At 61.8% G+C, this 22,695-nt stretch overlaps 1 protein-coding gene across 2 annotated transcripts in view; it reads left to right on the plus strand.

Moving 5' to 3' along the window:
* The window catches only part of SORCS2 (sortilin related VPS10 domain containing receptor 2), a 461,158-nt gene that overhangs the window by 379,644 nt on the left and 58,819 nt on the right, over nt 1-22,695 (plus strand). For both annotated transcript variants that reach the window (XM_019453778.2, XM_019453779.2), the window contains exons 5-8: nt 8,768-8,841; nt 12,888-12,952; nt 17,077-17,195; nt 20,531-20,620. In XM_019453778.2, coding sequence (XP_019309323.2) covers nt 8,768-8,841; nt 12,888-12,952; nt 17,077-17,195; nt 20,531-20,620 — 348 coding nt within the window. The remainder of the gene's footprint in view (nt 1-8,767; nt 8,842-12,887; nt 12,953-17,076; nt 17,196-20,530; nt 20,621-22,695) is intronic.

Below are 22,695 nucleotides of genomic sequence, written 5' to 3' on the forward strand. Positions count from 1 at the left end.
TGGATGGGTGATAGATGGGGCTGGGGGACATTGATGGAGGTGGATGGATGGAGGGCTGGGTGGGTGATGGGTGGGGTTGGGGGACATTGATGGTGGAGGTAGATGGATGGATGGATGGATGGATGGGTGATGGGTGGGGCTGAGGGACATTGATGGAGATGGATGGGTGGATGGGTGGGTGGGTGATGAGTGGGGTTGGGGGACATTGATGGTGGAGGTAGATGGATGGATGGATGGATGGGTGATGGATGAGGTGTGGGACATTGATGGAGGTGGATGGATGGATGGGTGGGTGGGTGGGTGATGGGTGGGGCTGGGGGACATTGATGGAGGTGGATGGATGGGTAGATGGGTGGGTGGGTGATGAGTGGGGTTGGGGGACATTGATGGTGGAGATGGATGGATGGATGGATGGGTGATGGGTGGGGTGTGGGACATGGATGGAAGTGGATGGATGGATGGATGGGTGGGTGGGTGATGGATGGAGTTGGGGGACATTGATGGAGGTGGATGGATGGAGGGCTGGGTGGGTGATGGGTGGGGCTGGGGGACATTGATGGAGGCGGATGGATGGGTAGATGGGTGGGTGGGTGATGGGTGGGGTTGGGGGTGATTGATGGTGGAGGTGGGTGGATAGATGGACGGGTGCCCGTTGGTTGGATCAATCAGTGAGTGAATGATGGATTTTTTTCCATTAAGGATCACCCAGGTCAAGGGCCTCCAAATGGGAGACTTCTGGCTGGTCTGGGCCATGGCTCTCTACAGGACCATGGCCTCCTGGCCGAGGTCCGGTCCTCACGTACTGGCATCCCCGAATTCCCTGGCCTCATGGGCTGTGTCTTGCTCCCGGCACCCTCCTTCAGGCCAGCGTGTGCTTCTGGGTATTAATAGCATTACTTAGCCCTCCATGTAATTAGACTAAAGCACAATCACGGAGACTTACTTTCCTGCAGAAATTGACTGCATGGCAATTGCTCTTTAATTTATGGTGCCCTGAAAAATTAATGGAGCTGAAATCTTGGTTATTTTCCTTGGTTCTTTTCTGCAACTCTAAGGAAAGAAAAGGGAGACAAAAAATGGCTTAGCTGTGGTTATAAAAGGAATGAGGAATCTGAGGAAATTAATAACAATGACAATAGGGCCTTGGGCTCTTTTTTTTCAAGGTTTTTATGGTTTTCAAAGCCCTCTGACTTCTAAGAAGCAGGATGGCGTGGCAGAACAACACTGGCTCTTGATTCCGACAGCCCTGGGGTATCAGGCATCGACCGGTGCTGTGCTGAGTAACATGTAGCCCCAAACCTCATTGGCTCCCAGCGACAAGCATTCTTCACCTGTTCCCGGGACTGGGAGCTGGCTAGGGTTCTGCCAGGCTCTGCTGGGATTGGCTAGACATGCTCCTGGCTGATGGTAGGGTTCGGGTCTCTGGACATCTCTAATTCGGGGACCTGAGGTCACCTGGGGACATGCCGTTCTCATGGTGGAAGGCAGAGGCCCCGGGGCAGGGGGGGGGTGGGAAACCTCCGCGGTAGCGTTAACGTATCTGCTTTCACCTGGAATATGTCACCTCCCCACACACCATTGGCCAAAGCAGGTCACGTGCCAAAGTCAGCGTCCGCAGGGCTGGGCGCTGGTGTTCCGTTCTCGAGGACTTGCAGACAGAGACACAGCCAGACGCTCCTTCCAGTGTCCTCCCTTCACCTTCCCTCCCAGGCGCCTGCCGCTTCCTCCAGCACTAGCTGTCCTCCACCCTCTGACTGCCCTGCCCCGCTGCCTTCACCCCCCCCCCCTTCACCAGGACATTGTGACTTGGGGCGGTCTAGGGCCACCTCATCTGGAGCCTAGACGGCCTTGTAGGTGAGAGCCTGATGCAGTGGTTTTCCTCTCAAGCCTCAACCACCTGCACTGGGGGCCTGGGATCAAAGGCTGTGAGGGCCAGGCAGCCCCTTCCCAAACTGACTTTCCTGGTTCCCTGTGCTGGTCTCTGGGACCTGCTTGCGGGCACAGCCCGGGACACTCACCTCTAACACGTGACAGACCCACTGTTATGTTTCATTCTGCTCCCCATCAAGAACCTCCTGTTTCCCAGCACCGTGAGAAATGAATCTGAGCCTGGGACTGCCTTCTAGAACCTTAGTGGGGAAGAAAAGACACCTTAGACCATCAATCAGGGAAGCCTTCCTAGCGGAGGGGTTCTGAAGAGACGTGTAGGGAACGGATCGCAAGGTACATTTACGTTTAATACAACTTCAAAACCGCAGAGATGACTGCAACGACCACCCGCAATCCTCTGGCCACAGAGAACCGGGTTTGCATTTATCCGCGCTGAAGCGGAGGGCAGTCAAGGCAGCGGGGGGAGGGGCGGGCGGGGGGGCCCCCAGCTACGGGAGGGTCAGCAGACGAGCCTTCCTGCAGGGCTCCAGGCTCCAACATCCCACGTCCTCCCTGACCTCAGGTTTCAGAATTGGGTGGAAATCGGGCTTCTCTGAGTAACAGAACGATTTCGTAAGTGGTGAGAATCTTACACGTCGGTGTGTGTCCGATCCCTTGTGTCCGACGGGGCTCAGGGCAGGATATTTTAAGCAGAAGAAGGAACTGGGTGCTCTCTAAACTGTTGGTGGGGGGCATGGGGGTCCAGGCTGGACCCCCAGGGGTCTTCCTGGGAGCCACAGAGCTATCCATCTGGGGGGGGGGCCTCTGCCTCACATGTCAGGAAGCCGGGGTGGGGGGACCAGGAGCCCCACGGGACTTACCAAGGTCGAGGACACACAGCTGATGTGGAGACCCACGCATCTGAAATCGTCACTGCTGCGGCACGGCTGCCTCGCGACCTTCGCAGAGCCAGTGACAGACCGTGGAAGGCAGGACCGGCTGCGGGCTCCACCACAGCCGCCCTCCCCACCCCCCGCAGCTGAGGACAGATGCGACCTCGCCGGCCAGCAGGCGTGGCCCTAGGTGGCAAGACAGCGCCCCCGTGCCACGTTCACCCTCCAAATGTCCCACGGGTGCGCCTGTGCCCCAGAACTCTAGCTGCAAGGGATGCTGAGCGATGTTGGAGTCCCACTCTGCGGCCTGTGTGCCGCGAGGCGCCCCGCGGCGAGGGAGGGAGGGAGGCTGGGCACCTTCCACCGCGCTCAACCCACCGCTGAGAGCCGGGCGGTGATCAGAGGGCAGCCCTCTAACGACCGTGTGAGACCGACGGGCACGCATTTCTGCAGTGGCCTTCCCCTGACCTCGTCCGGCTCGCCTGCCTTCACCTCTCCCCTGCCCTGACTCTCTTGCACATCATGTTCATGTCAGGGCAGCGGATGCGTTCTGGTAAGCCACCTCGGCTCCCTTCTTGGCCGAGTGACCTGGAGCAAATCAGCCCTTCCACGGGGACACCACCGTGCAGGATTTACTGCACAAGCGGGATGTCCCTGGTGCGGTCGTTCTTGATTTACTGGCGTCTGTCTTTTATTAAGCGGCGGTGTTCTGTTTCTGCGGCCGTTGATGGCGCGTCCTCAACCCCTTCCCACGAGAGCAAATTGAACGGGCTCCGTCACGTCCTGGGGCAGGCGTCATAAACGCCGGTGCGTCCGCGGGGATAGCGGTGATAATGCCATCCGCTAATGCAGAGGTTTGCTGACCAGGCTCCCGGACGTTGATGGCCGCCCACCGTCTGAGGGTAGGGGCAGTTCTCTCCCGGTTTGTCGCTGGGGAAATTGAGACATGAGGTGGGGGCCCCGGCCTGGTCGCTCAGATGGGCCAGGGAAGGGACCAGAGGTGGCCTGTCATCCCTCCCGGGGGACCCCTCAGCCACTGGGGTATCACACTCAGGCCCACGAGACGGAAACTTCTACTGGAAGCAAGCACTGCCTGACCTGGAGCGGCTTCCCTGCCTCTTTGGGCTTCACCTCCGTCATCAGCAAAGGAATCTTACGTTCCTGGGGACGAACGCTCTCCAAAAAGCCCTTTTTCTAAAATATTAAGGTGACAATTTCATAGCACGGACCCTAGAGCAGGCATCGGCAGACGATGGCCTGGCACCTGTTTTTGTAAATAAAGTCTTTTGGGAACACAGGCAACCTGTTCGTCTACATGTCCTCTCTGGCTGCTTTCCTGTCCCAAAGGCAGCGATGAGTAGCTACAACAGAGGCCACACAGCCTGAAAAGCCAGAGGTATTTTCTGGAAACGTTCCAGAAAAGTTTGGCAGCCCCTGCGGGGATGAGTCCCGGGCGCGGCGCAGGGGGAGAGGTGGGCGAGGCAGGGTATGTGCCAGCGAGCTGCACACGCTCTAGCAGAGAAGCAGGAAGTAACGCGGCCGCGTTTCAGAGGCCAGGAGTTCTCTTAGCAAGTGCGAGGCTGGGGATCCGGAGAAGCTTCCGCAGATGCGGCAGGGAGGACCCCAGAGGTCAAGGGGGTCGAAAGTGGCTTCCCTGACGGGCTGGGTTGTGTCCTCGCCCAAATCTGTATGCGGAAGTCCTCACCCCCGCCCCCCAGATGGGGCCTTGTTTGGAGACAGGACTTTTAAAGGGATATTTAAGTTAAAATAGGCCGTCTGGGTGGGACCTAATACAATATGGCAGGTGTCCTGATAAGGACAGGGCAGCAGGACACAGATGGGCACAGGGGGACGACCGCGTGAGGACACAGGGAGAAGAGGGAGGCCTCAGAGGGAACCAAGGAGCTTCCCACCTGGGTCTTGGACTCCCGGCCTCCAGGGCTGAGAGGGAATGAAGCTTTGCTGTGTAGACCCCCGTCTGTGGTTGTTCTGGGGGCCCTCCCATCCCAGGACGCTCGCAGGCGCGTCCTCCTCAAAGAGCAAAATCTCGCGGCCTTGGATGTTTTCTTCAAGCCGGTGACGGCAGAGGAGGGCGCTTCACAGAGAAAACTCCCACGTGTGTTAAGAAAGGGGACAACGGTGGCTCTAATCACGGGGCTCACAAGCTGTGAGTCACAGGAGGCTGTGCTTGAGACTCAGGCAGGGACGGCCGTCCTCAGGTGGGGCATCTCCCAGGATGCTGAGGTTCGGGGAGAGTATTTGCGAGGAGAGAGCGTTTGCACTGAGGCGGGATCCCCTGGGTGTTTTTTCTGTAGCTGCGGGGGTGGTGGAAGGATCCAGAAGAGGGGGCTTGAATCTGTGGCCTCAGAGGTAGGGCGTCTGCTGGAAGCCAGGGGCAAGGAGGCCCCAGGTGGAGGTGGAAAGGGACTGGGGGGCGTGGGAAGGTTCTGGATGGAGATGATTGGAAGTGCCAGGGTCCCCGGTGCCAGGTGGGTGACAGCACAAGGGGCACCCCACCCCCAGAGTGGGGTGTCCAGTAAAGGCCAGTTCTCTCTGGGTCCTGGGCCCTGAGCCCTGACGCAGTCTCCTCCACTTAATGGACTGGGTTCTGAGCCTGCTTCTGCAGTCCCAGGGCCTCTGAACAAGTGACCTTGGCCAAAACCCTGACCGAGAGGTGACTTTCGACTGAGTCTTGAACACTGACTGGGGGAAGGAAGGGCATTCCAGCCAGAGGGAACAGCAGGCACGGATGCTCAGAGGACCCCATGGGACACATCAGCACCACAGTCGTGCGTGGGTGTGACAGGGCTGTGGGGTGTATAGGGGCATGTATGGGCAGGGACAACAGCTAGAGGGAGGCCGGGCAGCCCAGGGGCCCTGAGTGCCCGTACAAGGAGTGTGGGCTTTATCCCAGGGCGTGGCATCCCCTGGGAGGTCTGATGCAGGAGGGTGATGTGGTCAGCTGTGTGTCCCGGAAAGACCCCAGTGGCTGTGTCACAGAGCAGGGGCAGGATGGGGGGGCTGAGGGCTGCAGGGAGGACGCCCGCAGGAAGCCACGGAGGTGGCTCAGCGGGGCCACGGGGTGGAGGGGGTGCAGGAGTGCAGCAGCCATGAGTCGGGGGGGGAGGAGACTAGCACACACGTGGCAACGGGTCGGTGAGGACGGGGCCGGGGTCCCGGCCTCGGCAGCTGGCGGGGGATTGACACTAGGCACGGCCGGATGGACTTGCGACCGTGCCGCAGGTCAGGACGGCACCGGGCTTATGCTTGAAAAACCCCAGTTCCCCTTTGAAGATTCCACAAAGCCTTCTTTCGTGAACAGCAGTTGTAACACCAGTGGCCTCACTTACGCTTCGTGACTTAGGGCCCTGATGGGGACAGGCTGGTTCAGACGGGGAGCACGTGGCACAGAACGTGTTGGGCCAGCCCTGAAAGCCAGCAGATGTGGGCTCCAGCTCCAGCCGCCGTTAGCATGGCGTTTTAGACCCATTTTACAGACGGAGACACTGGGGCCGCTGTACCAGAGGTCCAGGGGCTGGCTTGAGCCTTCCTTCGTTTTGAGGGCTGGCCGTGACATTGCTCTGCTTAACTGACTTATTCTGGACACGTCTTGAGTACAGAGGAGTGAAGGAAGGGGCGTTCAAATCACAGAGAATTCAAACCCGGCTTCTGCCCGCGACCAACCCCGGGCAAATCTCTCACGTGGCCTCGGCTGCCATTTTCGAGCTATAAAACAGGTTCATAAAAGCATCTGATTCACAGGGATGCCCTGGGACGGGCCGAGACAGGACGTGCCCGGCACACACGCGTGCAGCAGGCCCTCGACGGCAGCCTGAGATCATCCCCACGTGACGCTGATGGGACACGTGGAGCACATAATTAGTGGCACTGCTTTGCGACAGGGCCCAGCGTGATCCCACACGTCCCTGTAAGGCAGGGCTCTGGATCCCCATTTTAGAAAGCAGGGAACCGAGGCTTAGGAAGCTTTGGGGCGTCACACAACTGTGTACTGTGGAGTCTATCGGGAACCACCTGGTTACTGGACCCCACGACCTCCCAAGTCACAGACTCCCCCCTGCAAAATGTTGCAGCTGCGGGCGTCATTTTATAGATGGGGAAACTGAGGCACGGAGGTGACACGGTGGCACAACTGAGAGGCAGGGTTCGGGGGAACCAGGTCTCCGCCCCTGAAGCACAGCGTGCCCCATCAGCCAGGGAGTGACGATAACAATGCCCCCTCCCAGGCCTGCCTTTGCGACACAACGCTTTGCTCGTGTGTGTGCCACGTAGGATTTCCGTGTCTGTCCTGCTTCACGGGTGCAGAGATCCCTTGAAAGCCTCCCGGCCCGGGGCGCCTGGGGGGCTCAATCAGCTCTGCGCCCAACTTCTGCTCAGGTCATGATCTCACGGCTCGTGGGTCGGGCTCTGTGCCGACAGCTCGGAGCCTGGAACCTGCTTCGGATTCTGTGTCTCCCTCTCCCTGCCCCTGCCCTGCTCGTGCTCTCTCTCTCTCTCTCTCTCTCTCTCGAAAATAAACATTAGAAACAAATAAAAAAATACAAAACCCTCCCGCCCCACCCCCCTCTCAGGAATGGCACGGGTGCTTTAGCGTTCCCATGAACCCGACCCACCCACAGGGGAGGCTGGCAAAGAAAACTTGGAAAAATCACAAATGAAAGACCCACTGGGACCTTCACTGTAGCTGCGTCCCAGCTCTGTGTTAGCGTTTATTCTCACCCCAGAGCCAGGAATGCAGCTGGCGAGGGGCAGAGCTGGCAGGAGAAAGGGGGAAGGGACAGACAGGACCTGCCCCCCCCCCCCCACCACCACCACCCGCCGCCCTGCCCGGCGCCTCGTCTTACCAGCCGGGGCCTGGTGGGCTCTGTACCCTGCAGGGGCCGGTACAACATGAGAAATGTTTCAAACTCAGGACGAGCCCTCCTCCCTTCTGCATCTTTCTCACGCTGGCACGGTGGGTTTAGGGAACTGAGCCGTAGTGGACACACGATGTTACGTCAGCTTCTCGTGTGCAACATAGGGATCCCACGACGCTCTCCGTGTTAGGCTGTGCCCCCCAGTGGCTGCCACCTGTCGCCAGGTGCACATCCCATTGAGCATTCCCTCTCCTGTGCCTTTCTTCCCCCAGGTGGTTGTCAGAGGGGAGGGGGGCGGGAAGGCGGGCTGTCAAGGTGCTTTTCATGAGCGATTTGCCATCACTCTGCGCTGTGCCCGGGGGGGGGACACAGAGCGAGTGCGGACCCTCCCGGGCTCCCGGGGCTCTGCCTTAGGACTCGGCACACACGGGGGGGACCCTGACCCGGACCCTCCCCAGCCCAGGCTCAGGCCTCCCAGGTCCTGTCCCAGGAGGCGGCAGGAGGCAGGGCCTCGCAGGAGCCGGGGCTCTGAGCTCCCCCATGAGCTCACTGTTTCATCGTGCTTCTCTTACAAAACTCAGATTCGAAGATACGTATATTAGGAAGTTCAAGTTGGTGACCGCATAGCGTTAAGCCCAAGCGCAGGGCCCTTCTGAGCATGGGCCCTGTGTCCCTGGCGTGGCCGCAGACCCCAGGCGGCCTGCACAGAGGGGACCACCGCTGTTCCCGCCCGCACGGACCCCCTTCACACCGCGTGCCCTTTGCAGACCCTGCCCCCTTCTTCCCAAACCGCCCTGGGTCCCGGCCTCCCGCTCCTGTGGCATGTTGCCAGGTCCCTCCCGGCCAGCGACGCTCAGGTGCGCCTCCCCTGGGACGGCTGCCTGGCCGGTGTCTCTTGGTTCCTACCAGCTGCACAGGGGCTGAGACGGCCTCTTCACGGAGCCCCTGTGCCTGACCCTCGGCCTCCGGAGCTCGGTCTGGGCCCCCACGTGAGCACAGGGCCTGCCCGGGCTGGATGGGCCTCCCGATCCCCACGGGGCATCCGCGGTCCAGGGCAGAGGGCCCCCGGCCCGGAAGAGGCTCATCCCTCACAGTATGACCGGACTTGTGTTTCTCTTCTCTGCCCTGAAGCTCTACGTGTCATCTGACCTGGGGAAGAAGTGGACGTTGCTGCGGGAGCGAGTGACCAAAGACCACGTGTTCTGGTGAGAGCCCCCCACCTGCGACCGGTGCTCCCCTTGCCTCCCCAAGCCCCCGGCTCGGGGCTCCCCGCCTTCTCCTGCCTCTGACCCCAGCCATGACCTCCTCCTCCAGGGGGACCTCCGGGGTGCTCTTTCTGCCCTGCTGGGGCCTGTGGGACGTGGCGGAGAGTCTGGGCCTGCTCCCCTCAGGTCACCCGTGCGCCCCTCCCCACCTCCCCTCCCGCTCCCCTCCCCACGGGTCCCCCCTCCCCACCTCCCCTCCTGCTCCCCTCCTCACTGGTCCCCCCTCCCCACCACCCCTGTCTCCCCTCCCCTCCCCCACTCTTCCCTCCCTACCTCCCCTCCCTCTCCCCTCCCCACCACCCCATCTCCCCTCCCATCCCCACCTCCCTCTCTCCTCTGCCCTCCCCACCAACCCCCTCCCTTCTTCTCTGCCCCCTCGTCTCTCCTCCCCACCGGCTCCCCCTACTCTACCCTCCCCCTCCCCACCTCCCTTCCCCCCACACGACTGCCCCCCCTTTCCCCTCCTCACCACCCCTCCCCCCACACTCCTGCCCCAGGTCCTAACTCAGCCCCTGACTAACTGCCCCCCTCCAGTGCAGCCTCCCTGGCCTGCCTGGGCCCTGCTCTCCCGCCCTGCCTGATGTCAGGTGCTGGGGCTCCCCTCCCACACTGGTGTTGTCTCTTGGGGCCCCGCTCAGCAATCGGTCTGAGCAGCGTTCTCGTCTCATGTTCTAGTCTCGTTGCACTGATGCCAGTCTGTGGAGCGAGTGAGGCCCACGGGGGACAAGCCCCTGCTGGCGGGGCGGGGCGGCGGCCGAGGGAGTGGCCGTGAGAGCGCTGGCCCCGGGCCCCATTTCCTGCCCACCAGCCGCGGCCGTGACCCATTCTCCTGCCTAAACCGCCTCTGGAGATGTGCCGTTGCACGCGTGTTCTTCCGACCGATTTGCTGTTTCTTGCACCTGTACGTGTGCACACACTCCTATCCTTTCCCTTTCTTACCTCGTGTGTACGACAAGCCATTGGACAGGCCTCCTCCTGGGCCACAGTCCTGTGTCCCCAGCAGAGAAGCACCGTGGAAACAGCCCTCCACCCCCTTCCTCCGCGTCTGCCTGTCTTCATGCGAATCACAGCAAGGAGCTAGTTTCCTGACTTGTGGCCAAAAGGCCCGCGTCTCTAACTCTGGGTTATTGCCGGCTGGTATGTGTGCCTTCTACTGGCGGGAGAGGTCACGGCTCCCGCCACACGGCATCCCGCGGTGCCTTCCTGGGAAGCCTGAGGCCACATCAAGCACCGGCCTTGTCACTGGTGGGAACTGTTGGCCCCAGGGGCTCCCAGGGGGTGGGGAGGGGCAAGGAGGCAGGATCTCCCGCAGGAGGGCCTGGGAAGTCTGCAGGATGGCGGGGCGCTGGCCCGCCATCTGTCCCAGGCCAGGCCGGGGGGCACAGCGAGATCTCTCGGGACGGGGAGGGAAACGTGCCCGCGGTAAATTAGCGCTAACTCAAACAGGGTATTATCTCGGACAAATCAAATCATTTCTCCCACAAGTTCCTCAAATTGCTCTGAGCCGTTATGTGTGAGAGATAATCGGGCCAGACGCTTGGCCTCTGGGGCCCAGGAACCTTTCCCGGATTGTGGTGACAGGCGGAAGCCCCCCCTCTTGTAAGCAGAGAAGAATGCTGTTTTGCCAGCATTTCTAAGACGCGCTTTGTCCTCGAACCGACAGCGGGACGGCCGACGCCCGCCTTCCGTCTGAGGCTGGGACCCCTTCGTGCTTTGGGAGGCTACCCGGCGGGCGAGCTCATCAGCTTGGCCATGGGGCCCCCGGCAGGCACAGCCCAGGGGTGGGAGGCCCGCTGCGTCCTGCGCCCACCGTGGGCACCTGTGTGTTGCCCTCCCCGTGGCCTCCGTGGCCGCGGAGCGACGTCATAGCAGCCACATTGTGGACTTGCCACGTTGTGGATGCTGACCATCTACCGGGTACCAGACCGAATGCGCCATCGTGTCAAGTGAGAACACAGACCCTGACTGTCTTGCCCTCACGTGACACAGGGGGAAACTGAGGCCCGGAGAGGCTAGGGCGCGTGTCCTAGACCACGTTGCCGGCAAGGAGCCCTCCGCCTGCGGCCAGTGGCCGTGCCGTTAGCCGCTGTGCTTCGTGGACTTCCCATGCCTGCTTCTCTGCTCAGGCCCGAGTTGACTCACAAAGTCTCAGCCTTCCTCTTCCGCCAGCTCGGCACCTGCCCGGGGGGTGGGACAGGCGGCAGGGCCTCTGTGGTGGAGGGAGGCAGAAGGGAGAAGACAGCCCTTCCCGCCACGGGCCTGGTGTGGCGCCTGTGAGGGTTTACAGGAACCGTCTGTGTCCGTAGGACGTCCCGTGACGTCCGTAGGAGTGCAGACCAACCCCCCCCCCCCCCCGCCGTGTCCCCGAGGTATTTCTCCATACGCCTGCCTGCCCCTGGGTCATCTCACATGGCTGCTGTTTCTAGGCAGCGGACCAAAGACCTTCCCACATACCAGTCTTGGGGACCTCAACAAACAGGGTTGGCCCTCCCTGCAGGGAGCCAGGCTGTGTCTGAGGTGACGTGCATGCAGCCTCGCGTGGTCGCCAGAACCCGTGACCAAGGGGTTCTGGGCAGGGACCTCAACCCACTGGGCCCTTGCCTGGTCCAGGGCCTGGGGCTTGGGGATGGGGTGCTCCAATGGGAGAGCCAGGGGGCACGGGAGGGTGGTGGGGGTGCCGCTCAGTGGAGAAGGCAGGTGAGTGAGTGGAACTCACAGACTGAGTAGGAGAGTGAGTCAGTGCGGGGGTGAGCTGGTGAGTGAATGAGTGAGTGAGCGACTCAATTAGTGATGGAGTGAGTGAATGAATGAGTGAATGAGTATGTAAGGGAATGAATGAGGGAGGGAATGAATGAATGAGGGAGGGAGACAGTGAGGAGTGAGTAAATGAGTGAGTGAGGGAATGAATGAATGAATGAATAAGTGAGTGAATGAATGAAGGAGGGAGGATACGAATCAGTGAGTGAGTGAATGAGGGAGGGAGGGGGTGAATGAAGGAGGGAGGGAGGGAGGGCGTGGATGAGCTCGTATCATTACCGCACTTCGCAGGTGCAGGGCTGTAAGGCTAAAATCCCAGCTGCCCGGCTGAGGGCCTGAGGACCTGTCAGTGCCCCTGGAAAAAGGAACGGTGTCACTTTACTCAGAAAAGAGAGAGAAATGTTGGGCAGGAGACCTTGGTCCTCCGAGCTCACAAGTGGTCTGTGCACAAAAGCCTAAAGCAAACCTCACCTTGAAATAGTTTTTAGGGGCACAGTGACGGATGCTAGAGCCCATGGTTTGCAACATCAGTGGACTGCAGGGGACGCCCCGCTGGCTTGTGCCACGGAGCCTCTGTGGACTCTCCCTGTGCACCTGGGGACCCCTGGACCCTGGAGCTGGGAGGCAGGCTGGGAACTGGAAGGGACCAGCTTGCGGGGGGGGGGGGGGGGGTGGGCGTGGCGCTCACCAGCGCTGCGGAAGGGGCTGCCGGAGACCCAGTGCTCCTTCCACGGAGGACAGCTCGGTGGCCCAGAGGGGGCCACAGGGACGGCAGCCTGCTGGGCGGAGCGGCCGCGGGAAGGGACTCCCTGTGCTGACTCTCACTTTGCTCACTGGGAAAGGTGAGTGTCCACGAGAGGGGTCGTTCTGGCGGCTGGATTTTTAATAGTCGTATTGGCCCGGACGCTGCCGCTCCCAAGGCCTGCCCAGCCTCCTACGGGGGTTTTGATCATCAAAACAAAACAAAACAAAACAAAACAACAAAGATACAAGGAACGTGAGCGTCTTTGGTAAAGGAGAGTCTGCTACGAAGAGTTCTTGAAAAAGGAGGATGCCTAGCGAACCGTGGGTTCTGGCTCCCTCGCCAGGAGCAGGGGGAGGACCACAGAGCAAGCGTGGCCCCAGCCCCCGGGGCCACGTGGCTACCTGGGGTTCAGGGATTGACGCAGGCACCGCGAGAGGGGCTTGGGGTCCCCATTCCCAGCGCCAACCCCACCGCTCTCTTCCAGGGCCGTGTCTGGCGTGGACACCGACCCCGACCTGGTCCACATGGAAACCCAGGACCTCGGAGGAGGTAAGTCGGGGCCGGGGGGGGGGGGGGGTGGGGGGGATGTGCCTGCACCAGGTGTGTGCCCTGGCGTCCTCACCCCTGCTCCGGGCCAGGCCCAACGTGCCCTGCTCGGTTCCTCGGCTGGCCCTGCACAGCCGACCTCGAGATGTTATGATGTGGTGTAACTTTAAGTGTGCTTGTTTTCCAGCTGGGGATAAATTGAAGCCACGCACTCTGCTCCAGTGGGGAAGTCTATTAAGAGGGTGATTGGTTCCGGCCTCTGAGCACTGAGTGTTTCCCGCTCACTCTGCGCGCCCCCTCTGGCGTTGCTGAGTGCTGAGGCCAGGTGGGGGCTTCCCATGACGTCCCCGTTTAGTGGGGCAGGGGCCTGGCCGCCCCGGCCCAGCCGGCTTCATGCCAGAGGGCGCCCGGGGGGCCTTGCATGCTCTGGGAACGGTCCTCCGTGCTCCTGAGGGAGGAGCACTGGCCGTAGAACTATGGAAGATTCTAGAACCATGGGGTATTCTGGAACATCAGCGCCAAGAGGACCTTTATTCAACACGTACTTGAGTCCCCTGTGGGTCAGGCCGGTGCTGACCCTGCTGGGGACACAGAGGTGAACAAGCCACAGCCCTGCCCTTTGCCTGGTTGGGGACAGCACAGAAGCTGTCCACGTTGTACCAGCCGTGGGGCCCGAGCAACAAGGAGGGGAGGAGAGCGGAGGGGGTGCCGCCCCGGTGCCTGTCGCTGCTCCCACCACATTCCCCTGGGCGCTGGGGCCCTTGAGTCTCCCTCCTGCCCGGTTTCCCTTGGAGTGGGGACCTCGCAGGTTCACGTGTACCAGACGCGGGAGCTGGCGAGGGCCACGCAGTGGAGCTCCCTGGGGGGGACACACGGCGGGGGAGTGGCGGGCGGGGGGCAGATTCAGAGCCGGGCCACAGAGAGTCCCGGCTGAGAACAGAAGCACTGATGTCCGCTCCCAGGCCCGCCATGTGCCAGCGGCATGACCCCCGGGACGTTCCCTCTCCTCCCCGCTCCTCGGTGACCTCGTCTGTGAAATGGGTCAGTGCCCGTGTGGGGGCTCAGTGCGGGGGACGTCATGAAGCGAGCGCCTGGTAGGATGTGGACGGAAGCCGCTGCTGAGTCCCTTAACCTCTTCCGAACCCTCAGCTCTTTCCTGGATCGGGGTCAGGCTTCCCCAGAACAAAGCTCAGAGGGGTTCGCGGCCTGCCCACACGCACAAGGTCACAGGCTCCCACCATGCTCCACCCCCAAATCCGAAAACACCCCGGGCCTCGCTTAGGGTGACACGGGGACTGACCCGCCACGGGGGGTGGTGGTGACCCGCCACATGGAGATGATTTCCCACGACCTGCCCTCCCAGGGGAGAGGGAGAACCCTTGGCCCAGCAGCCACACCACTGGCTCCCCAGAACTGGTGTAGCACCTGAGTGGCGTCCCCCCCACTGAAGACCACGTGTGTGTCCCCCCCGCCCCCACCTGACCCCTGGCACCCACGGCCCCAGCCTCCGAGCCCCATTAGAGTCCAGTCTAGCCAAGCTCGGGTGGCATGGCACCCGGACCTCCTGGTCCCCTCCCTGAGTCGTCACCCACCCTGTCTGAACTAGGGGGTCACTCCCCAGGCTCACCTTGCCAGCTGGCCCCGCCCCTACCAGGGGGTCACTTCCCAGGTTCGCCTTGCCAGCTGGCCCCGCCCTACCAGGGGGTCACTCCCCAGGTTCGCCTTGCCAGCTGGCCCCGCCCCTACCAGGGGGATCACTACCCCAGGTTCGCCTTGCCAGCTGGCCCCGCCCCTACCAGGGGGTCACTCCCCAGGCTCGCCTTGCCAGCTGGCCCCGCCCCTACCAGGGGGTCACTCCCCAGGTTTCGGCCTTGCCAGCTGGCCCCCGCCCCTACCAGGGGGTCACTCCCCAGGTTCGCCTTGCCAGCTGGCCCCGCCCCTACCAGGGGGTCACTCCCCAGGTTCGCCTTGTCAGCTGGCCCCGCCCCTACCAGGGGGTCACTCCCCAGGCTCGCCTTGTCAGCTGGCCCCGCCCCCTACCAGGGGGTCACTCCCCTGGCTCGCCTTGCCAGCTGGCCCCGCCCCTACCAGGGGGTCACTCCCCAGGTTCGCCTTGTCAGCTGGCCCCGCCCCTACCAGGGGGTCACTCCCCAGGCTCGCCTTGCCAGCTGGCCCCGCCCCTACCAGGGGGTCACTCCCCAGGCTCGCCTTGCCAGCTGGCCCCGCCCCTACCAGGGGGTCACTCCCCAGGTTCGCCTTGTCAGCTGGGCCCCCGCCCCTACCAGGGGGTCACTCCCCCAGGCTCGCCTTGCCAGCTGGCCCCGCCCCTACCAGGGGGTCACTCCCAGGCTCGCCTTGCCAGCTGGCCCCGCCCCTACCAGGGGGTCACTCCCCAGGCTCACCTTGCCAGCTGGCCCCGCCCCTGCTGGCCCCGCCCCTACTGGGAGCACTCGACCACATTTCTCCATCCTTGGGGTTCTTACTGTCCTTGGACCACCTTCCCTGCCGGCCACCTTCTCGGGGCCTGGGCTGCCGTCACAGCTCTGTGGGGACCGGGTGGGTCTGATTGATTCGCCTCTGTGTCCCCAGCGGATCTGCCGAGTGAATAAGCACATGGTCAAATGCCAGCGGCCAGGGCAGCTGCAGGGCCACTGTGAGTGAGTGGGTGTGCGAGTGGGTGAGGGGGTTAGGGTGTGAGCCCGGTGAACGGGGGTGTGAGCTGGGTGGTGACTTCGAGTCAGACCCGGGTGAGTGTTCCCACCGCCTGTCCAGCAGGCGAGGTCCAGGATAGGAAATCCAGTGCCGCCCGCAGGGAGCGACCAGCCGTTTGGCGGGGACGTGGACGGGATTCAGGAGCGGGTGGGCAGTGGCACAGCCGTGGCTGACTGTGGGTCCCCCGTGTGCCGCTGTCTCCCTGGGCCCCCACCCACTCTTGGAGGCTGGCATTAATCCTCACCTCTGCTGGAGCACAGCAACTATAACCGAGTTCACCTCGCTGCTGAGGCGGGCGTGGGGTCTTCCTGGCCCCGAGCCGGCCCCTCGCCCTGTCCACGCTGTCCAGCCACCAGGGCCGTGGCAGGATGTGCCCCAAAGGCGCTGATGACCCGGAACGCCCTCGTGGGCTCCAGTTTGGTGTCCGCGGTTTAAACCCTGCTCCTGCCCCGCGAGTTGGAACAAAGAGCGCCTCCGGCATAGCCTCGGGCCCCCCTGCACCACTTCGCGGGACCCCCAAACCCTGGGAAAACAGGATGCGGAATAAAAACAGCAGCTGCCTGGCAAAGCAGCTGCCTGGCAAAGCGTGTGTTCGATTTTGCCTGACTGTAAGCGTTTGCGAAGGGAGGAAAGCGTTCGCCTGAGGTTAGGGGAAGAAAGGACACTTGAGTCCCACCCACACACACCCCTGTTTAGGTAGGGGAGGCTTCGGGGGGCAGGAGGGGGCTGGTGCCACGATGGGCGCTGTGGGTGCCCACCGTGGCCCCGTGCTGCCCTTCTGTGGGTGAGTGCATCTGCCCAGCGCAGGCCCCTGGGCTGGGGCTCTCTGTCTGGGTCAGTCTGAGGTCCTTCTCCCAGTGAGACAGAAGCAGGCTAGGACACTTAAGTTGGGGGTGTGCTATGGCATGAAGCAGTGAGCAGAAGGTGGGCACTCACCTGCCCGCACGACTTTAGCCCGGGGTCACCGGACATTCCCCGTCAGGGGTCAGCTCGGCCGCCCTCGGGTTTTCTGCCATTGTGCCAGGAAAGCGTCTGTAGACGACCCCCCAGAGGAGCAGGCGTGGCTCGTCCCTTACGAGAAGCTGGCGGCGGGCCGGGTGGCCCAGCTTTAGACACGTTCCCCAACCTCCCTCTCTGCCTCAGTTTCCTCCTCCGTAAGATGGGGCCACGGCAGCACAGTCTGGAGGATGCAAAGCGTGCCGGGCGTAAGGGGCCACCCCTCAGCGGCAGGTGCAGCCACAGGACGGGCCCCCTGAGACTCAGACCCGCAAGCCAAACCCGCGGCCGTGCTATCCGACGGAGCCAAGAACGGGTCGGCGTTGCATCGCGTCTGAGGCTGTGTCCGACGCGTCCTTCGGCAAGAGTCTGGGAGTCTGAGGTTTCCTGCGCCGAGTGCTGGCTCTTATCTCCCGCAGGGTTTCGCTACGTCACCTGCCAGATCCACAACTGCTCCGATAAGACGCTGACGGCTTTGTTCCCAGGCCCCATTGACCACAGTTCTCTGACCGTGCAGGACGACTACATCTTCTTTAAGGTAAGGCTGCTGCTGGGCCTCTGCCAACGGGCAGCAGGTGGCGTGGAGTGTCAGCCACGCTGGGGGAGATACAGTCGCTCGGACGGGAGGCGAGAAAAGGGCTCTTTTCCCTCCAAGGCTACTTCATTCGCCGTGTGCTGCTGGCACCCCCCACCAGGGCCCCACAAAACCACAGCCTTGAGGCAGGGATGCTGCTCCCTGCCCCTCCCCGCCTCTGCCCGTCAGCAACCTCCCATGGCTCAGGGGCCCCGAGCCCAAGCCCAGTTTGCTCCCGTTGGTTTCACTGACTTTGGGACTGATAGGGGCTGTCTGGTCATTGCCCCTACACGTGGGTTCTCAGGTCACGGTTGGGACCACCCTTAAGAACCATGTGGTCTGACCATTCAGAAACTCCAGTGAATAACCGATCATACTGCTTCTTGATTCCTTCTCCTGATGAGGAGCTCACTCCTTCAAAACCAGCCTGTCCCCCTCCTGGATAGCTCAGATCTTTAGAAAGTTCATTCTGGCACAAAGCGTTGGCTTTACTCTCATCTGGTAGCCCCTGTCCTGCCCCCTGGGACCCCACGAGATAAATGCCAAGGCTCCCTCCGCACTCAGCCTCCTCTTTGCCCTGTCTCGGGGCCGTTTCATCACCGCAGCTGCCTCGTCCACACAAGGACACAGGGGCTTGCTGCGCACGAGCGTATGGAGAAATCTGATCTGTAAGGAGCGGGGCTCAACCAGGCCACATGGAAGGTGGGAGAAGAAGCAGTCCCCGCTCACCATAGTCGGGGCACCTGCTCATCCCTGGGGTTTGCTCTGCCTGAGCTCGGACGGGACTGCAGCTGGGGCTTGGTCTCCATTCCTCACGGTCATGGTGGCCTGGTCTGACCAGTGACCGGTGACACTGTCGATGTGGGACAGGGGCACGCCCTGCCCCATGAGCACCGGCGGCCCCCAGCACCTGCTCAGGCCATCAGGGACCACAGACGTCCATCTGCCTCCTGTCCTGTCCTGTCCTGCTCTGGTTCCCATCTTTCTCCAAAGCTGCTCAGAAAAGCTGTCTTAACCCCCAACTTGGAGGTTGCGGGGACGCTGCTCCCCTGCAAACTGATCTTGGGCGGGTTTGAGCTAGTCCTGCCTCCCCTGCTCTACTCTCTTCCCTGCCTTCTTGGTCCTCAGAGGACCCGGCAGATGCCTGGTGGCCCCTCCCACCAGCCCTCACCACCAACAAAGTGTGTGATGAACCTGAAAGTCCGCTTCCCGGGTCCCCCCTGGAGGTGCTGAGCGGCTCTTGGTGCTGGTTCCTTTGCAGGGGACACACAGGTGGGGGTCCGAACCTAATGGTGCCACGGCTGGCTTTGGGAAGAGCCATCATTCCACCTCTCAGCCTCTACTTGCTGACCCATAAAATGGGCGTGGCAGGTCCTGGACGCCTGGAGGCCTGGGCGGATGCCAGCTGCGTTCACGTGGGGAGAGGGCCTGCTGGATGTGGCCAGTGACCCGCTATTTGGGGAAGAAACGCTGTGGCACCCGGGGGGCGGGGGGCAGACTCCTGTATGAAGGATGAGGCTGTGTTTAGTGCGTTCTGTTCCCTGGGTTAAAAGTCGCATTCACATCTCAGGGACACTGGCGGTTCTGCCCGCCCCACAAGCCCCCTCCCCCCCGTGGCCGGTGGATGAGGAAGGTCACCATGTTTGCAGGCCTCCTTCTTTCTGCACCGGGGCCCCAGAAGACCCCGCTGTCTTCACCACCAGCTCCTGGCGGGAATGGGCCTGGCCCGCCCTGGCTGGCTGAGCATCTGCCCACAGGGCTCCCCAGTGAACCTGAACTTCTCGAGGCCAAGAGGGCTGCCAAGCCCGGCCCTGCCTTCTGCTCCATCGGGGGAGCTCAGCGGCTGGCAGACGGGGCTCTGAGAAGGGGCACCGACCTCTCTCAGCCACTCTCTCCACAGTCCTCCCCCACCTGCTAAGCAGGTCTGTCTCTGGGCTGCTTGGCTCTTCTTTCTGAGGAAGCAGAGTGCTATCTCCTCCTCCAGGAAGTCTGCCTGGCCTCTCCCACCCCAGGGCACTCTCTCTCTGAGCTCCCAGGACCCCCACGCGTCCCCCATCCCAATACTCCCTGCTCCGGGGGCCCTGAGGGCCAGACCACCACAGACCGCACAGTCCCTTGCCCTCAGGATAGAATTGTCTAGAGAAATCTCTTCATCCTTGTAGTCATAATGCTTTGCACATTGTGAGCCTGTTATAGTTTGTTGATTAGTAATAATAATTCCAGTAACTCTCTGAGTCCTCCTGGGGCCTTGGGGCCGCCCCACATGCTTCCCAGACCCTGTTCCCCATGACTGCCCCATCGCGTAGTTTCTGATACTGTCCTCCTCATTTATAGCGGGGAAACCGAGGCTCAAAAAAACTCTCCCAAGGCCACCTGGTTTACAGATGGCGGGGCTGGCATTCGAGCCCGGCCAGTGACGCATAGTGGCCGATGCCCCTGAGCAGTGACCCGCATTGCCACGTACATACACCTGCACACACACACACACACACATGCACACACACACAACTCGTGCTCACTCAGGCATAGAAGACACTCCCCCACGTGCATGCACAGGTGAACACACCGGGGGGGTCACACGTTCACACTCAGACACGTGCATGGGTGCACACCCACAGGCACGCACGTACGGTGAGACGTAGATGTCACCCATCGTCCCCCCGGCCACCGCCCTCTGCCCTCGTCCGGCGGCTGCCCCCCTGCCCCTCTCCCCCCCCACCCCCCAACTCTTCTCCTTGCCCCATCCCCTACAGAGCCTCTCCTTTCCTGGCTCTCCTGTCGTCTCCCACGGAAGACAACTCACTATCTCTGTGCCTCGGTTTTCTCATCTTCGAGACAGAATCGAGCACAGTGTGCGAGCGGCCTCAGCGAGCGTTGCCCCCTGTTCCGCGGCTCATGCCTCGCGCTTCGCTGGTCGTCTTTCGTGGCTTGAGCTCGCCTTTGGCCAGTCTCGTCCTCCCCCCGGTGGCCCTCCGCGCACCCTCCCGAAGAGGAGTTCTGGGGCAGAGAACCCCTTCCACCTTCCGTCGCTTGGATATAGGGAAACGGGTGCTGGGAGAGCGTGGGGACAGAGGTTGGCTCTCACAGACGGAGGTGGAGAAGACGTCCCAGAGGGTGGACGTTGGGTGTCGGGCTTTGAAGGATGAGGACGAGTCTTTCCATCTCGCTCAGAGCAGGTGTGAGCAAAGTAACGGGGCGTTCTCGCCAGCCGACGCGCGATTTAGAGCGTCCCACTCGTCCGCTTGTGGCCCGGCTTGACTGCAACGGCTCCCTGGGTTTGTCTTCTTCCGTCCCGTTAGGCCACCGCAACGAACCGGACCAAATACTACGTCTCTTACCGTCGCAACGAGTTTGTCCTGATGAAGCTTCCGAAGTACGCGCTGCCACAGGTAAGAGGGGTCCCCCGCGCCCGGCCCCGTGGCCAGGTCCCAGCCCGCGCTGCCCCGTCTGCCAGTGCGGCTGTGCCTCCTGCAGCCACTCTCCCCGCACGCTGTCCGCTCCGGCCTCACGTGTGCCCAGCTCCATCCGGTCTTAGGGCCTCCTTCCGACCTCGGGGAGCTGGGGATCCCCCACACCCATCTCCTCCTTTCATCTGGGGTTTCTGTCCTACTCACCTCTGCATTCCAGCCGCCTGGTATGGCTATGGGTGCTCAATTAATGCCACTTCCTTCCCCTTTGCTGGGCAGGCGGGGGGGGTGGGGTGGGGGCGGCCTAGACCCTGCCCCCCCAGCCCTGCCTCAGGGCCAGACTCCACCATGCCCCCCCCCCCCCCCCCCCGCCGCTGGTGGTATTCCCATCCCATTTCAAATCTCTGGTTGACATTCAGAGAGGCTCAGTAACCTGTCTGAGGTCACACAGCTAGTAAGAAACCGAAGCTGGTCTCAACCCAGGTCCCTGTGAGTCTGAGACCAGCCTCATGCCACATCTCCCTCCAGAGGACGTCGGATGGCCCGCTTCGCACACCTCTATCCTCGGTGCTTATAATTTAGAAGCGCAGACTGCAGCAGCCGTTCTCCCACACGTATTTATTGAGCATCAGGCATAAGCTGGGATCTGATGCTACAGCTGTGGAACAGATACCCCAGTGCCTGCTCTCGTGGGGTTTTCAGAGAGGAAACAGGCAAATGTCCAACATAGTTGCAGGCTGTGCTCTGCACTGTGAGGGAGGGAGAGGCAGAGACAGAGGGTGAGGAAGTGGGGGGACTTCCCTGAGGGGACATTTCCTCTGAAGTCTAAAGGTCTTGGGAAAGCGGCACAGGTGGAGGGCTGGGCTTGTGCAAAGGCCCTGGGGCAGGAGGGAGCCTGGCGGTAAGGCAGAGGACGGTGAGGAGACGAGATCTTGGCTCTGGGGGCTGTGCATTGCTGTAAAGTCCTCCGCACCTGTGCTGTGCTGCACTGGGCACCAGAACACCTCTCCTGAGCCGTGAATGAGAAAAATATATGTTTTTTTTTTAAGCTATAAGAAAACTTTTTAAAACTTCTTGATAAAAGAAAAGGGGGAAGTGGAAAAGAAAAGAAAGAGCGAAAAGGAGCAAGTTGCGTAGATTAACTCCAGGCTTGGCTGAGTCCGTAAATGAAAAGCTAATGGTTTCATTAAGGGCAGATGGGTTGGTTGGTGTCGTCCCTGGGGAGTGAGGGGGCCTTTTCAGCTTCTGAGGCTCTTCCTCCCTCCTTTCCCCGGGATTGCAGCAGCATCAGAAGCCCCTTGTGTCCTGGCCCTGTGCCCTGGAGTTGGGGAGGGGGACACCAGGCAAGGAGGGGTTAGGTGGATGCCCGGCCTCTCCCTGCTCCCCTGTGACACTGGGACTGTGGGCGGTTTCTGACCCTCTCCGGGGGTGGGGGGTGGCTGGACCAGCAGCCAGGCCACGTCTGAAGGAGTTCTCAGCCTACGCCACAAGTCATGACCTCCGTGACCTTGAGCTCTGGCCGCGCCTCCTGGACCTCGGAGTCCTTGCCTGCCCGGGGAGGGGGTGGGGGTGATGAAGCACGTGTTTCTCAAAGTCGTCGGTGGGGTTTGTAGGAAGCACAACCTCGTGTCCCCCTGCAGGACCTTAAGGGTAACGTTACCTGCTAGCTTCCTTCTTCCCCATTTCTGTGGGAAAAGGGGGCCGTCGGAAAGAATCGCGAGGCTGTGATGGGAGACACGGCCCTCGCATCCCAAGTGGGCGGCAGAAATGTGACACGTACATGCCCCCGTGCGATCGGTTTCAAGGGGAGACCAGGCGCCCGTTCGCATCGTGGCTTTTGCACGGGCACTGACTACGCTGTCTCGGGGCCGTGCCCGGGACCCGGTGACAGGCGGTTGAGGATGATGGGTGAACTGGGTTGCCCTCAGGGAGCACTCCCTGCCCCCCTGGCGCCCCGCGGGGTCAAGACCTCGTATCATCTTGGAGCACTTTGCCCAGACAGACAGCAAGGCTGTTTCCTCTTCAGCAAATTCAGGGGCGCAGCCAGACCCCAGGGT

Source organism: Panthera pardus, unplaced genomic scaffold (assembly GCF_024362965.1).
Source record: "Panthera pardus isolate Hobbes unplaced genomic scaffold, ASM2436296v1 HiC_scaffold_13, whole genome shotgun sequence".
NCBI classification, from domain to species: Eukaryota; Metazoa; Chordata; class Mammalia; order Carnivora; family Felidae; genus Panthera; species Panthera pardus.